Source organism: Grammomys surdaster, unplaced genomic scaffold, assembly GCF_004785775.1.
Source record: "Grammomys surdaster isolate TR1022 unplaced genomic scaffold, NIH_TR_1.0 352, whole genome shotgun sequence".
Classification (NCBI taxonomy): domain Eukaryota; kingdom Metazoa; phylum Chordata; class Mammalia; order Rodentia; family Muridae; genus Grammomys; species Grammomys surdaster.
Window position 1 is genome coordinate 796541 of NW_021604771.1, and position 16820 is coordinate 813360.

Here is a 16820-nt window from a genome sequence, read left to right on the forward strand (position 1 = left end):
AGACGACAGACAGAAAAGACTATGTAGGTAGGAATCAACTTCCATGAATAGTGTACAGTAGCTAAATCCACACAGATGGAAACACATGAGCAGGGAGTGTCTGTTCCGACTAATGAAACGGTTATAGGGTAGGTTAAGTGTGGTGGGGTCACATGTTGTGAATATGCAAAATGGCGCCTGGCATCATGCCTGATGACTTGAGTCCAATCCCTGATATCCATATGGTAGGAGAGAACTGAATCCTCTAGGCTGGCCTTGGACCTTTACACACATGCCATTGTGCCACACAGGTACAATGATGCCTCCTTCCTCCCCTCCCCTAAACTAAGTAGCTGGTTATTGGGGCACACACCTTTAATGCTAGAGGCAGATCTCTATGAATTTGCATCCAGCCGAGTATACGTGGTAAGTTTCAGGCTAGATAGGGCTGCGTGGCGAGACCCTGCCTCAATAAACAAACAAACAAACAAATGAATATATGTAATGTTTAAACAATTAATTATTTAATTAAACTAAATAAATTTAATGTTTTAAAAAATTTAAAAAAATCCGGGTGGTGGTGGTGCACACTTTTGATCCCAGTACTTGGGAGGCAGAGGCAGGTGGATTTCTGAGTTCGAGGCCAGTCTGGTCTACAGAGTGAGTTCCAGGACAGCCAGGGCTACACAGAGAAACCCTGTCTCCAAAAAAACCAAAAAAAACAAAACAAAACAAACAAACAAACAAACAAACAAAAGAAATGGCATGCTGGGATACAGCTCAGTCGGTAAAAGTACCGGCCTACCACGCAGGAGGCCTGAATGAATTAGGTCTAGTGGTATACACCTCACATCCCAACACTCTGGAGGTGGAGACAAGGAGAATTAAGAATGCATAGTCATCTTCAGCTGCACGGTAAATTTGAGGCCAGCCTGGGCTACATGAGACCCTGTCTAAAAAAAAAAAAAAAGCTAGGCAGACATAGTGGTCCAACAGTTTTAGTTCGAGCACTCAGGATGCAGAGGTAGGCAGGTCTCTGAGTTCTGGGCCAACACACAGAGAAAGAGGGGGTGGTGTTGACAGAGAAAGGGAAAAGATTTAGACTCCTGATTCCTCAGCTAAAAATGGAGGGATGACTCAAACCTGGGGTACTAGAAGGGAGCAAAGGTTTGAAGGAAGATGTCAACTGGCTTTGATGACTGTTGTCACTATTGCTTTATTTTGTGTGTGCCATGGCGTGGGTGTGGAGTTCAAGTCATCCGTTCTGTATATTGTGTGTGTCTCGGGGATGACAATCAGGACTCAGGTCCTCCTTCTGGCTTGGCAGCACGTATCCTGTCTATTGCCATCTTATTGGGCATTCGTTGTTATCTGGTTTTAGACACAGGGTTTATCTGTGTAGCCTTGCCTGTTATCATGGAGCCCTGGCTGTCCTAGAACTTGCCATGTAGACCAGGCTGGCCGTCTCAAACTCAGAGATTGCCTGCCTCTGTCTCCCGAGTGCTGGGATTTTGTGCCACCAGTGCCCAGCTTGGCATTATTTTTATCATTACCAGTATTTCACTGGTGTGTGTTGGGGGGACATGTAGCACCATTTGAATGCTTAGATACAAGCTAAGGCTAGAGATGTCAGGTGGCTTCTTTACCTTCTCCCTGTTCCCTTCAGGTCTCTTCATTGGAAGCGAGGCTTGTAGTCCTTTAGGCTAGGCTAGTTCTTGGGAATCTGTCTGACTCTGTTGATGCAACAGTGGTATGCACGAACAGGCACACCTGTGTGGTGGGTGCTGGGTATTCAAATCCAGATTTTCATGTTTCCAGAACAAGTGCTTTTATCCACTGAGCCATCTCTCTAGGCCCTAACCCCAGCACTACGAAGGCCGAGGCAGGAGAATCTCGAATTTGAGGCCGGTCTAAGCTCTGTACTAAGATCCTGTCTCAGAAAACCAAGAAATAAAGACTAAGTAGCTGCTTTCGGGGGTAGGGTTTCAGATAAGGATCTTATCACCACTATCTCCTTTCCCACCCACACCCTGCCCATTTTGGGGAACTCTTGCCAGAATAGAAAAAGAAAGGGTGAGGGGAAGGAAAGAGGAGAAGAGGACGTGGGGTGGGATCAACAAGACCCCGCATCAAGCAACCCAGAAAGCACAAACTCAGAACGAACAAGCAGCTGGCAGTATGGGAGTGTAATTCCAAGTATTCAGGAGACTCAGGATGAGAACATCAATTCCAAGCCAGCTGAGGCTATATAAGAATCCTAAGAGACCTGCATTTGCAGGTAGGTAATGGTGGCTGGACTCCAGAAGTCATACGGATGCATGCATTCCAGGGGGCTGTCTGTAGTTTGTGGGGAGGTAGACGCTAAACCCATAAAACTGTAGGAAGGAAGTTAGGGGCTCCCTGAAGCGAGGGTGTCCTTTTTACGAATCTGAGACAGGAAGTGGTTGTTTGGGTGTCTTACAGAAGGTGACTACTGATTAGACCCAAGGCTTAACCAGTATCTCATACACACTTAGCCTGGACTTTGCCTCTTTGGGAATGCGGAGGCCTGCCTTCTTTTGCCACACCTGGAATCAAAGGCCTTCTTTCCTGGTACTGTCACTCAGATCTAAAGGTATCAAGGAACTGGAGAGAATTTGAGGAAACTTGGAAAGTAAGGGCCCTAAGGGAACCAGGAGCCTGGGATCTGGCTGTGAAGAGCCAGGAAAACAGATAGACATTAATTGATTCGGTCTGAGGAAGATAGGGAAAAGAGCCCCGAGCAAGGGCAGGCCTGCATCAGTCCTCCAGTCAGCGGGGCTACAAAAGCAGGTGGGCCGTCTTCAGCACCACACACCTAAAGACTGCTTGCTGACGACAGAGACCCAGCTTCCTCACTTCTACCGCAGAGCCCAGCAATGTGGAGTTACCTGTCCTTGCTGCCTGTCATCTTAGCTTTGTGGGCTATAGCTGGCATCTGGATTGTGTAAGTAGCAGAGGCCCTAAAGGATGCTTGGGTCTGAGGGAGGAAGATTGGGGTCTGGATTTTTGGGTCTGAAGGAGGACTAGATTCCTGGGTCTGAGGGAGGAGGGCTGGACTCCAGGTATGAGGGAGGAGGGCTGGAGACTGGACTCCAGAGTCTGAGGGAGGAGGACTAGTGTCTGGATTTTGGGGTCTGAGGGAGGACAGCTGGTTTTTGGATGGCTTCTTGTGACAAAGGATGGGGGCCAGAAGTCCATTAACACAGTGAAGTGTTTTGTTTGGCAAACAGAAAGGAAAGCTATCCACAAGATCCCCTTACTGACTTCCTGTATTCCTCCCGCCTCAGTTTTGCAATCGCTGTGGTTAACGGTTCTGTGGACCTGGAGAAGGGCTTCCCCTTTATCAGGTTGTTATGGCTGAGGGGGTTATGGGGGAGGCGAATAGAGGGTCTTGTCTGGGAGGAGCCAAAGGATGACTCTGTTCTCCTTTTGCAGTAACTGTGGCTCTTATGCTCCCCAGAGCTGCATTTTTGGCCAAGTCCTCAACATAGGAGCTGCTTTAGGTAAGTATTTCCAGACCTTTCCTTTCACTGCCAGCCCAAAGCTGCCTAAAGGGTCCCTATCTCCTCCTTCCCCAGATCAGAGCAACGGGCTTCCCTGAGAGTCAGGAGCCTTCTTCCCTTAGACCCCAAGGTTCAGGCCCCAGACCTTCCTCACACCCAGAAATCTAGACCCCAGTTCTCTTCCCTCAGACCCAGAGTCTATATCCCAGCCCTTCTCCCTCATACCCAGAGTCCATACCCCAGCCCTTCTCCCTGAAACACAGGAATCCAGACCCTAGCCCTTCTCCCTCAAAGCTCTAAGCCCTGTCTGTACCTCCAAATTCCTTCTTCCCTTATCCTCTGTTTGTTTAACTCCGACACCAGCCTTTTCCTGTTTCAAATCCTCCCCTTCAGCTGCGAATCCTGTGATGAGTCTGACTCTCGCTCATGTCTCTTTCCTAGCTGTTTGGATCTGCATTGTGCGTTATCACCAACTCCGGGACTGGGGCGTCAAAACGTGGCAAAACCAGCTAATTCTGTGGTCGGGGATCCTCTGTGCCCTAGGTACCTCCATAGTAGGCAACTTTCAGGTGAGATGCGCTGGGAGGCAACCTGGGGCGGGGGAAGGGGGCTCACCGCCGCCGGCAACTGGACTACATTTCCCTATGTTTCCTGCGGCTTCTGTTGGCTCTTTCTGTGTACTCGGCTCTCAAAACTTTCTGGGATTTGTAGTTCTCGCGACTCTTGCACTAGAGAGGGCTTTATGGAGTGTCCTGTATGTATTGGTCTGTGTTTTTAGAACCTTGTGGAGTCCTCGGAGGTTGGGAGAATTTTATTGCAGCCACCATTATCTGCCTCATTTCGTCATGAAATTATTGCAGTGTGGTACAATGATTGAGCCTTACCAGGATCTCCACCGAATTTTATTCAGTTTCCATTGGCTGTACCCTAGAGCAATCTAACTTATTTGTTAAGAAATGAACAGAGATTCTAGTTCTGGCATTCATGAAGATCTGTAGATTAACTTTAGAATGAATGAATTGGACAAAGGTTAGGAAAAATCTCACTGGTCTATTTTGTTTCTGTATTTTATGTTCTGTCTCTGATGTCCAGTCTCTTGCTGAAAAATGGGGAGGCGCAGGGTGGATGAGACCACAGGATATTCAGACTGCCTCCACGGTCATTTTCTTAGCAATTTATTTGCTCGCTCGCTTGCTTATTTATTCCTATGCCTTCCAACCTACGGCTATGTCATCGTTATTATATCGCTTTATTAAGGACTTTTTTTTTTTGAGGGGGTCTCAAGTAGCTATGGCCTGTCTGGAACTCAATATGTATTGGAGGATAGCTTTGAACTCCCCTAAACCTCCTACCTCCACTTTCTGAGTTCTGGGATTACAGGTGAGCCCCACCCCTGTTTTACGGGGCACTGGGAACCAAACCCAGGCAAGCACTCTAGGGACTGAGCTGCCTTCTCAGTCCCTAATATTATCATTGTGCCTTTCCAGGGAACATCTTTAGCTCTTTCTCCAGTCTTCATCTCCTTCCATGACATTATTTGAGACAATCTGATTAGGTATCTATGTTGAATTTGAATTTGGGTTTCTCTTGTGTCTGTCTCCACTGTGCTGGCATTGTAGGGCAGTGCCACTACCTTGATCTTTCATGATTTTTTTTTTTTAAAATAAGGTTTGTTTCTAGCTGAGGCAGTCCTAAAACTTACTATATAGCCAAGACTGGCTTTGAACTCGGCATCTTCCTGCTTCAGCTAAGATGACATGTGAGTGCTATCACATGTGGCGTTTAAAAAAAAAAAAGACTTATGCCAAACATGATGGTGCATGCCTTTAATCCCAGCAGGATGAAGGCAAAGGCAGGAGGATCTCTGAGTCCTAGGCTAGCCTGGTCTACAGAGTGAGTTTCAGGACAACCAGGGCTACACAGAGAAAGCCTTTCTCAAAAAACTAACTAACCAAACAAACAAACAAAACAACTCAAAAACAAACCCCCCAAAACCCCAAACCAATACACACACACACACACACACATTTCTGTAAGTCACAAACTATGATCATAGCTAAGAAAATTTCATCTGTCAAGTATCAAAATGTAGGAGTTGTTGAGATGGTTCAGCACGTGAAGACACTTGCAACCAACCCCAATAAGCCAAGTTTGACCCTTGGAACTCTCCATGGAAGGAGAGAACTGATTCTGGTACCTTATTCTCTGATTTCCACACTCGCTCTATGGTGTGATACCACCTTGCCCCCACAAAATAAGTGAAATATTTAAAACGTACAAAACCTCAAATTGTTGCTGGGCATGGTAGCTCAAACCTATTACTGCAGTGCTTGGGAGGTGGAGGATCAGGAGTTCAAGGTCATATAGGTCAAGTTCAAGGCCAGTCTGGGCTCTGTGAGACCATGTCTCTAGGGCTGGGACTGTAGCTAGGTAGGGTGATTGCCCTGATGCATGAAATCCTAGGTTTATTCCAGAAGTTGGGGTAAAAAAGCAGAAAGACCCTATCTCAAATAAAACAAAACACTCCTAAAACTAATGAATAAAACTTTTCCCTTTGGGGTACTTTTACCTCTCCCCACTTTGAGAACGCAAAATTTATTATATATGTATGTTTCCTGAACATCTACTTTGTAGGAGGTGCTATTGTTGATATTAAGGGTTGAGGACCTAGCAGTGTAATTGGAATCTAAACGGCTGACCCATTTAACAGTAACACTTGTTGGTTTTCTGGAGGACCCAAATTTGATTCCCAGCACTCATCACTTGTGATTCCGGTTTCACTGGATCCAGCGGCCTCTTTTGGCCTCTGGACATGTGGCATGCACATAAACACAAACATACACACACAAAAAATTATGATTTATTTGTTGAGCTGATAAGGACCAAGGCACCTAATCTGAAAGTTAGTGATAAGGTGGCAGGTTCTATTTGTGTGTGTGTGTGTGTGTGTAAGGGGGTGGGGAAGGAAAGGAAGGGGGAAAGAGAGGAGGAAGTACATGTGAGCTGAAGTATGTGGGTGGAGGTCAGAGGACATCTTTTAGTTACTTCTCTGCTTCCTCTGTAGGTTCCTGAAAGCATTTATCAGCTGAGCTATTCCACCGGTCCTGGGGTTTGCATTTTCAATTATAACTGTTGGACTCGTTCAAAGTCTCTTCTTCCTATCACTCTCCTGCTGTTGCCATAATTTTATTCTCAATTCTCCTCCCTTCCCCCAGGAGAAGAACCAGAAGCCCACACACCTGGCAGGGGCCTTTCTGGCCTTCATCCTGGGCAACCTGTACTTCTGGCTACAGTTCTTTCTGTCCTGGTGGATGAAAGGCCTGCCCCAACCTGGGCCCTACTGGATTAGCCCTCTGCGCCTGAGCCTCTGCAGCTTCTCCACCATCCTCATCATGGCCAGTATCCTTCTTGGGGGTTAGGACTGGTCAAAAATGGCTTCCCTTTGGGCTTTTCTTTGCTGTGTACCACAGTGGGTGTCCCTTCATGTGTCCGGGCCTTAGTGTCCATCCAGGATCACAAGCAGAAAGAAGAAACCAGGCATGGTGGCCCAAGCCTGTAATCCTAATACCAGGGAAGGAGGATTGTGAGTTCAAGGCCAGCCTAGGCTATGTGGTAGGCCTTTGTTCCAGAAACAACCCAAATGTAATGGATAGGAGTGACTTTGAGGTCAGATTGGTTGCTCAGAAACCTTAATTTCTCCATATATTACATAGGGGAACTTCTGCTGGTTTCTTACATCCCTGAAGTGCCTCAGTTTCCTCACTTAGGAAACGCAGGTAGCTGAAGCTGAGGCAAAAGGATCACTGTGAGCATGAAGCAAGCTTGTAGTATGTAGTGAGACTTGTCCTATGAAAATGCAGGTAGTTAACAAGCTGACCTCGGTATGTGAGGAAGAACTAGAACTCAGTCTGTGAGAAGCTTAGATCCATGCCTGGCACGGAGCATGTACAAATAGGCATTAGGAGAAGGTTCTGTTGATAACTAGCTGGTAGGGGCACCAGCCAGGCATGTCAAGTGTCTTTCTGGGTGCTGAAGAGCCACAGTAGGCTCAGACAAGGGAAGTCTGTTGGACAAGGTGAGAATCCTGGCTGGCGTTAGTGACGGGTTGCAGATGACTTGTGAGCACCAAAAGACCAGTTAGTTGCTCAACCATCTTTTCCCAACTAGAGTGTTCACTAGTGACCCAAAATGGCCTAAATGAGAAAGAGGTTTTGCTCTGGAATAATCAGAAATGTTACTAAATAGAGCCAGCCAGGTGTGTGTTTGGGGGCAGGGAGACTATGTAAAACCAGCTACTCAGTCCAGGGAGGCTTCAAACTCCCTGTGTAGCCAAGATGACCTGGGACTTTGGTCTTCCTGCCCCACCTTCTAATTACTAGGATTCTAGGTGTGGGGCACCATAACTTGCTTTTCCCCCCAGGCTCTCAGGGCTGAATTCAAGGCTTTTTACATTAGGCAAAGCCCTCTACCAATTGAGCTACATTCTCCAGCCCCACCTCACCCTTTATAAACATTTGTTTGTTTTGGTGTGTGCCTATGAACGTCTATGTGTGGATCTCCTGTGCCACAGCACTGACACTGAGATTTTGTTTTTCTACCATGTGATTTCTTGGTGATTTTTCTACCATGTGATTATAGGCTTGGTGGCAAGCATCCTCACTTGCTGAACCCTCCACCTTCCCTGCCCCAACCCTTGGCGTCTTTCTTTCTGTTTTTAGATTTGTTATTTTATTTGATATAAAATTTAGATTTGTTATTTTTATTGGATATAAAGATTTTGCCAGCGTTATGTACATGCACCATTTGTGTTATCTGGTGCCTACAGAGGTCAGAAGAAAGTGTTGGATTCCCTGCAACTTGAGTCATGAATGGTTGTGAGCCAACATGTGGACGCTGGTAATCAAATCCAGGTTCTCTCTCTGTCTCTTAGGGTTTTTTTGAGACAGGGTTTTTCTGTGTAGCCCTGGTTGTCCTGGAACTCACTGTGAAGACCATGCTGGCCTTGAACTCAGATGTCTGCCTGCCTCTGCCTCCCCAGTGCTGGGATCAAAGCAGTAATATTCTTGAGCATTGAACCATTCCTCTGGAGTTTGCTTGCCACTTTTAAGAAGCTTTTAAATCCATGAATGGAGCTAGATTCAGCCAACAGTTGTAATGCTAGCATCAGGAATGCTGAGGCAGGAGGGTAGTTTCTGTGCCAGGCAGACTGTATCAGCAAGCTAAAGACACAGCTCAGTGGTAGAGAGCTTGCCTAGGAAAGGTGCTGGGTTCGATATCTAGACTCCTTCCAAAAAACTGTGTATTTTGCAAGTAACTTCAGTAAAATTTTTAGAGAAGAATAACTTACAGACGGATGACAAAAGTACATTTAAGAAAGCATGCATAGATCCTGGCAGTGGTGGCACAGGCCTTTAATCCCAGCACCCAGGAGGCAAAAGCAGGGGCATCTCTGAGTTCAAGGCCAGCTTGGTCTACAGAGCAAGTTTCAGGACAGCCAGGGATACCCAGAGAAACCCTGTCTTGAAAAAAAAAAAAAACAAGACAAAGCATGTGTAGAAGGGCAAGATGGCTGTGCAGTTAAATAAATGGAGTGAGTTAGATTCCCTCATGGTGGAAGGAGAAAAGGATTCCCTCGGATTGTCCTCTGATCTCCACATAGTACACACATAAGGAAGAGATGTGTAAGTTGATAGAAAATGAAGGTGGAGGAAAGGGAGGGGAAGGGAAGGGGACTGGTGAGGTTCTGACAAGAAAGAAACTGTTGTCCCTTCTGGGCTAGACCTCTGAAGGTAAGCAAGCTAAGGAGAAAACTTCTTTGTTTTCTTCTTCTTCTTTTTTTTTCCCTTGGAGATAGGCGCTCCCACTGGAACCCTGGCTGGCCTGGAACTCACTGTGTAGATTCAGACTCACAGAAACCAAAGATCCACCTGCCTCTTCATGAGGTACCACCACCAGCAAAAGGTTTAAGTTGTAAGGAGTTGAGGGAACCAGGCTGAAGCAGCAAGGGGGTGATGGGGAGAGCAGACAGAGGATGATCATGTGCTTTAGGGGCTGGGGAATTCCCAAGTGTCAACTTACTTCCGAGGGGAGAGTGGGGTACCTTAGAAAGAGGAACAGGTTTAGGCCAAGGAGATTCTGTTCTGTTAAGGAGTTCATGGGGAAGAGGCTATGGGTCACAACATAGGGAGGAAATTATAAGTAGCCTGAGACTAGTGGGGCTAGGGATGTGGCTCAGTTTGTAGGATGCTGGATTGCCTCCTGTGCAGGAGGCTCTGGGTTCGCTCCCCAGTACTGAATAAATAGGTGGTGGTGCCAGATGCCCAGAACCCCAACCTTAGGGAAACGGACACAGTGTTAGAATTTCAGGGTCAGTGCCTGGTACATACTAACTTCAAGGCAAGCCTGGGCTACGTGACAGCCTGTCTCAGAATAAACCCAAACAAAGGGAAAAAAGAGAAGCCAAGCAGCAATGCACGCAGACGTAGTAGACATGGTAATTCTCTTGGAAGAGTCATTCTGGGATCAGGAAGGATCCAGAATTGAAAATGGGTTTGTCGTTCTCCAGTGCTAATCAGAGTCAAGAGAGGACAGAGGAACAGACAGAGAGGGAGTGAGGTCTGGAGGGTAATGGGGATAACAGCTACAATTTCTCTGAAGGGATGTGGGTGTGAAGTGTGACAGGTCGTGCCAGGAGAGGGGAGGAAGCAAGCACCTCATAGGACCAAAGATGCACTGATTCCAGCCTGAAGTGTCAGAGCATCTGAGGTGGGCTGGCGGGGCTTTTAGCATGTGCCGTGTGACCCTTGACTCTGGTGAAGTGATTGTCCTACACGCCCTGCATCTGCGCTCTGCCTCAGCTATCTGCGAGTGGGCGGTGGCCATGTCACTCTTTATACTATTTGGCTTCTTTGCTGTGGACTTCTCCAGCTTTCGAGGATGCACTCTGCACTTACAGCCCCGCCTGGACCCCAGTCTTCCACAAGCTCCCCCTGGGCCTCCAAGTATACAGATGGCAAAGGTGCTCTGACCAGATCCCACGCTACTGGTAGAGGGAGAAAGATGGGGCCAACCCAGGGTCACCCGATGACATACTGGAGGCTGATGTGAACAGTCTGATGAATGCACGCACGGCAAAGTGGATTTGTGCTCACTGCTTAGAGAGGCAGTATCTTGATACCCACCTGTCCCTGTGATCAGAAGCACCCCAGGAATTGAGAGACGAAGGCCAGCCAGCTGTCCCTGATCAAGGCTATTTATTTTTGTTGTTGTTGTTGTTGCCGCCGGCGGAATCAGACACGAACGCAGGCAGGATCACGCGAAACCAGAATTCCTTCCGGGAGAGCAAATCCGTACAGAAGGTCATAGGGGAGGGGGAGAAGGACCTGGTGGGGAGCAAGGGCCCAGGAAGGGGAGTGGGGGTTGGGGATGACACAGAGACAGAGGGCCCTGTCCGGATCTGCTAAGCCACCCCCATCCCTTCCCCACCCCACCCGCAGAGATTGATCAATAAATAAAATAATAAATAAATTAATAAATAAATAAAAACAGCTCCAACCCCCTTTTTGCCCTAGAACCTCCCCCCATTGGGTATGGCCCCTGGAGCCCTATCCCTGCAGGGCAAGGCCGAGTTTTGTGTCCCCCCCTCCCAACATACTCCTTGGGCCTTATATACAGATTCACAGTAGGGGGGCAGGGAAGGGGGTGGAGGGGGCTCCCCTTCTTCCCTGGCCCCCTGGGGTCAGGGTAGAGGGGTTCCATTGGTGGCCAGTAGCTTCTTGTCCTTAGGGGGTCCTCGGCGGGGAGAGCTACTCAGATCAGGGTCAGGGCGGCCTGGTGGGGGCTGCAGGCTTCGGGGTGGGGTACCAGCAGGCCGGGTCTGGGCTCCGTTCTTCTCATCTGCAAAGGAGGAAGTAATTTTGTATGGGCAGACAGGCTGCTGAACCCAGGTTGAGGCTCCTGTTTGTTGGTCTCAGTGGCACCAAGAAACCAAACTTGGGCTGGCGAGATGGTTCAGTGGAGCTAATATCACCAAGCCTGATGACCTGAGTTCAATCCCTGGGACCAATACAGATGGAGAGAGAGAACTGACTCCCACAACTTGTTCTCTGACTTCCACGTGTACACCACGGTGCTCACCCCCAATACACAAATAAATAAATGTAATAGTAATAACAACAACCACTATAATAGAGATTATTACGTCCACCATTTGTGGGATTTCAAGTCCCAGAGACAGCTGCCATAGGAAAGCATACTAATTCTAGGCTCTCGGGGGCAACCGTAAGGCTGCCATACCCTTTATCTACAACTAGGTAATTCTACAGGAATGGAGCTGAGGTATTGCGAATTGTTGGGGGTGGGGAGAGTCTCAGACCTTTCTTGATCTGCTGATCTGAAGAAGGCCACCCTACATATGTGTGTAGCAGCATGTGTGTACACACAAGCTTATGTGTACATGCAGGTCAACATTAGAACTCTCTATATAGACCAGGTGGTCTTCAAGCGCAGAGATCTGCCTGCCTCTGCTTTCTGCGTACTGGGATTAAAGGCCATGAGGGTCGGCTCATCTCATTTCTCAGATTACTTTTTTATGTATTTATTTTGTGTGAGGACACATAAGTGCCATGGCACACAAGTGGAGGTCAGAGGATGGTTTGGGGGAGTTGGTTCTTTCATGGAACCTGGAACTTACCAATTGGTTAGACGGGTTAGGGGTTCTACTGTCTCCATCTGTCCAGAGCTGGGATTACAGGGCTACACTGCAATGGCTGGCTTCTCTTTTTTCCAGGAGCTGAGAATAGAGTCTTGCCTTGCTAGGTCAAGTATTCTACTACTGGGCTAAGGCCCCAGCCCCGGCCCCTGGGCATTTTCACACAGCTCTGGGAATGAAACTCTCAGGCTGTCATGCATTGTACTGACTAAGCAAGCCATTGCACTGCCCCTGAGTTTTGTTTTTGTTTTTTTAATAGGTGTTATTTATTTTATGACTGGTTTCCTGCATGTATGTGCACCATGTACATGCCTGGGGTCCACAGAGTTCAGAAAAGCACATCAGAGCTCCTGGAACTGGAGTTCTGGATATTTATGAGCAATCATGTGGGTGCTGGGATTTTCTTTAAAAGCAACAAGTGTTCTTAACCACTGGGCCATCTCCCCAGCCCGCGGACACCCACTATATTTTTTATTTTATTTTATTCTTTTTCTGAGACAGGATCTCATATAATAGTTCAGGCTGGCCTTGAACTCACTCTGTAGCAGTGGATGGCCTTCAACACCTGATCCTCCTGCCTCAGCCTCCCAAGTGTTTGGATCACAGGTCAGGTTAACAGGATCTAGAGTCATTGCGGAGACAAGGCTCTGAACATGTTTGTAAAGGATGGCCTGGATTAGGGTAACACAGATGCAAAGACATGCCCTGGTGTGAGCAGAACCACTCCAGGGGCTGGGGTTCTGAACTGAATGAAGAGCAGAAAGAGAGCTGGACACCAGCACTCATTACTCTCTGTATCCTGACTGTAGGCAGTGTGACCAGCTGCCTCAGGATCCTGCTACCCATCATTCCCTTTTCCTCCTGTGCGCGCGCGCGGGCGTGTGTGTGTGTGTGTGTGTGTGTGTGTGTGTGTGTGTGTGCTCCAGTGTGGAGCTCAGAGAACATCTTGCAGGAATTTGTTTTCTCTCTCATCTGTGGGTCACGGGAACTTAACTCAGGTTGCCAGGCTCAATGGCAAGCACCTTTAATTGCTAAGCCCTCTTGCCAGTCCCCACTTCCTGAAGTTGCTTTTGTAAGGTATTCTGTTGCAGCAACCAGTCGTTTAACTAATCCTCCTGGGCACTGATGTTGAGGCCTGAGTAACTCTGTGGTGAGAGATACAGAGGTTTTTTTTTTTTTTTTCAGCATCCCTGGTCCCCACCCACATGATGTCAATAACAACTTTCTGCTCTCCAAGTGAGATAATCAAAAAAGAGTCTCCGCATACTGCCAAACGTCCCTCAGGGAGGATGTGGTAGGCTGAATAATGGCATCCTGACAGATGTTCACATAAAGCTGGGAACCTGTGAAAACACTGAGACCGTGTGTTGTGATTGAGGATAATCCCTGTAGGTGGGGAGACTACCTTGGATTATCTGGGCAGATCCAGTTTAGTCACCCAAGTCCTTAAATGAACCAGTAATGTCAGGAGCTGAACAGTGTCACTGGTTCTGGAGGAAGTGGCCACAGGTAAAAAGTAGGAACTGCAGAGCAAGAGAGGACAGCTCTCAGGAAGACACCCCCAAAGTCAACCTGGGTGACTCACATCCTGGACAGCAGGCTGAAAAAATCTGTATTGTTTCAGGGACCAACTTTGAGGTCACTTACTAATAATGGCAGTCATACGTGATGAGCCTGAAGACTAGCCCTGTCAAGAGTCAAGCCACTAGTGTCCTCCAGTGGCTGCTGTACTCATTGCGAGATTCTCTTTGCCTGATCCCTTCTACAGGGAACAGAGACAGAGGATGCTCTGCTGATCTCACTAGACCTGTGTACCTAGCATGCTCCTTCCTTGCAGCCTACAATGGAGCCTGCTTGCCTAAGCAAACCTTTCATTCAGATAGAATCCTCATCTTTGTAGCTCTGGTTCCTATGGCAGATACCCTTTTACTACAGGCTAAATGTTGTGTTCCCCATAATTCACATGCTGAAACCATCACCCCTAAATCCATAGGGCCTCTGAGATTGGTGCCCTGAAATTATAAAAGACCTCAGTGAAAGCCAGACTGGTAGTACACACCTGTAATCCCAGCAGAAGGACAGAGGCAGGAGGAGCAGGAGTTCAAAATCATATGTAACTACATTCCAAGCTTAAGGCCAGTCTGGGATACATGGGGAAAAAAAACCTCAGAATACAAATGACTCCCTTGCTGTTCCACCATGCTAGAGACACAGAGGCCCTCTGAGAATGAGGAACTGAGCTGCAGACAGACGCAAAAAGCTCTCCTGCTGCCTTGACCTTGGACTTCCTGTCTCTGAACAAAAATTCCTGGGTTGAAGACATGGCTTAATGGCTAGGAGCCCTGGCTGCTCTTTCAGAGGACAGGCGGTCCATTCTCAGATCACCACCTTCTGTAACTTGGGATATGATGCCCTCTTCTGGCCTCCACACGTACCAAGCTTGTACATGGTGCAGACACACATGCAAGCAAAAGCACCCATATACATAAAGTAAATAATACTATTTTTGCCGGGCAGTGGTGGCGCATGCCTTTAATCCCAGCACTTGGGAGGCAGAGGCAGGCGGATTTCTGAGTTCGAGGCCAGCCTGGTCTATAGAGTGAGTTCCAGAACAGAGAGGACTACACAGAGAAACCCTGTCTTGGAAAAAATAAATAATACTATATTTATTTATTTATTTATTTATTTATTTATTTATTTATGTTTTTTGAGACAGAGATTCTCCATGTAGCCTTGGCTATCATGGAACTCACTCTGTAGACCAGGCTGGCTTCGAACTCAGAGATGCACTTGCCTCTGTCTCCCAAATGCTAGGATTTAAGGCATGTGCCAGCATTCCCCAACTGTAATTTTTTTTAAAAATTAATTAATTAATTTTTTTTGAGACAGGGTTGCATGAATATCTGGCCTTGAATTCGATATATACATGATTTTGATTCCTGATCCTCCTGACTCTACCTCCGAAGTGCTGGCTGACATTTACAGCAGCTGTGTGACGCCACTTCTAGTTTACGTGGTGCTAGGATTGAACCCAGAACACGGTGCATGCTGGGCAAGCATTTTCTATCTGAACTACTGCCTCAGCCTCGCTTGTTGCTTTTAGACAGTTTTATTAAGTGGCCAAAATGGCCTGGAACTAGCCTCCCAGGATGGCAACCTTCCTGCCTCAGCTTCCTGAACGCTTAGAATACAAGCATGTATGCATTTCCATACTCAGTTTCCTATTGCTTAAAAAGCTACCCAGTTCACTTGTATGATGGTGACACACCCCTTTAATCCCAGCATTTGGGAGGGAGAGGCAAGCAGATCTCTGTGAGTTCAAAGCCAGCCTGGTCTACAGAGAGAGTTCTAGGAAAAGCCAAGGCTTCACAAAGAAAACCTGTCTCAAACAAAACAAATCAAAACCAGCTACCCAGTTCAAGTTTATTGCATTTCTTTTTTTTCTCCTAGGGATTGAATTCAGGCCCTTTCTCATTGTTAGGCAGCCGGTGTAGGTCTGAACTAACCTCTGGTTAGTTTAGGTTATTATCTTATGGAAACCTGAATGAATTACAAACACTTCCCCGAGGCCTAGCCTCTGCTCTGTCCCCTGGATGCCCAATGAGAACTATGCTCTTCAATGCCAGTGGCATTTGTGTCCCACAAAGAGAGCCACCAATCTGTCCTATCTCCCCTGGTTTTAGCCCCTAGTTCCAGGCACACTAGGATGACTAGTCACTCTCCTGCAAGGCAGATCTGGTTCCAGAGCTCTGTGGCACCACTGCTCCCAACTTGGGTGTCACTGTTGTTTTAGGGCCTTCAGGTGGCTGAGAAACTCCTTTCTTGGACCCAGCCTCTTGGGGGAAATCTGTTCCCAACAGTGCAGGGGAGACCTCAGTAAGACACTGGCCAAAAGTCCAAGAAGTAGGTCAGCTTAAGAGAAGCAGAGAGACACCTGCGATTTCACTGGTCACCCTGGATGTGTGCCCACACCTGTCACCTACCTGCCAGGGCCTGCACGGAGGGCTGGTCATGAGTACTCAGCAGCTGTGCCTGGATGGTTTCTACCACACGCTTGAACCGACGGCTGGGACCTGAGGGAAGATGGGCAAACCGGAAACACAGTGACTCAGAGTTGGGGCAGGCAAGGTCCCTCCATAAGCAAGACTGTCCTCCTTTCGTGGTTAATTTTCCTGACTCTGTTGGGATCTGCAACCATAACTGGTTCCCCAGGTGGATCTCTATGTTGCACTTAAGAAACATTACTACACGCAGACATCTTCCTTTGATTCTAACAGTAGGTGGTGGTTTCTATTTAAGATGGATGTTGCCATTCATTTAACTTTCCTTAAGGATGTGTGTGTGTGGGGGGGGGTATGCAGGAGAAATACGTGAGGGGCTGGAGAAATGACTCAGTGTGCAAGGGCACTGGCTGCTCTTCCAGAGGGCTTGAGCTTGACTCTTAGCACCCACATGGTGGCTCCATGTCTTCGGGGATCTGATACCTTCTTATGACACACATGTGATGACATGTGATGACATGTGATGACATGTGATGACATGTGATGACATGTGATGACATGTGATGACATGTGATGACATGTGATGACATGTGATGACATGTGATG

General features: G+C 47.5%; 2 protein-coding genes across 2 annotated transcripts in view; one reads left to right on the top strand and one right to left on the bottom strand.

Moving 5' to 3' along the window:
- The first annotated feature begins 2444 nt into the window (after positions 1 to 2444).
- Positions 2445 to 11052, top strand: Tmem150b (transmembrane protein 150B). The gene is made up of 6 exons (XM_028779441.1): positions 2445 to 2944; positions 3288 to 3347; positions 3436 to 3503; positions 3945 to 4072; positions 6719 to 6902; positions 10322 to 11052. Exons 1-6 carry the CDS (start codon positions 2877 to 2879, stop codon positions 10528 to 10530), a joined length of 717 nt encoding a protein of 238 aa, XP_028635274.1. The 5' UTR covers positions 2445 to 2876; the 3' UTR covers positions 10531 to 11052.
- Positions 10740 to 16820, bottom strand: part of Brsk1 (BR serine/threonine kinase 1) — a 25985-nt gene continuing 19904 nt past the window's right edge. The window contains exons 18-19 of the mRNA XM_028779440.1: positions 16197 to 16286; positions 10740 to 11399 (exon numbers count right to left, since the gene is read on the bottom strand). Coding sequence (XP_028635273.1) covers positions 11242 to 11399; positions 16197 to 16286 — 248 coding nt within the window. The 3' untranslated portion in view covers positions 10740 to 11241. The remainder of the gene's footprint in view (positions 11400 to 16196; positions 16287 to 16820) is intronic.

Coding starts and splice junctions, on each gene's coding strand:
- Tmem150b (XM_028779441.1), top strand. CDS start 2,877: ATGTGGAGTTACCTGTCCTTGCTGCCTGTCATCTTAGCTTTGTGGGCT. Junction 2,945..3,287: donor ATAGCTGGCATCTGGATTGT/GTAAGTAGCAGA, acceptor CTCCCGCCTCAG/TTTTGCAATCGCTGTGGTTA. Junction 6,903..10,321: donor CACCATCCTCATCATGGCCA/GTATCCTTCTTG, acceptor ACTCTGGTGAAG/TGATTGTCCTACACGCCCTG.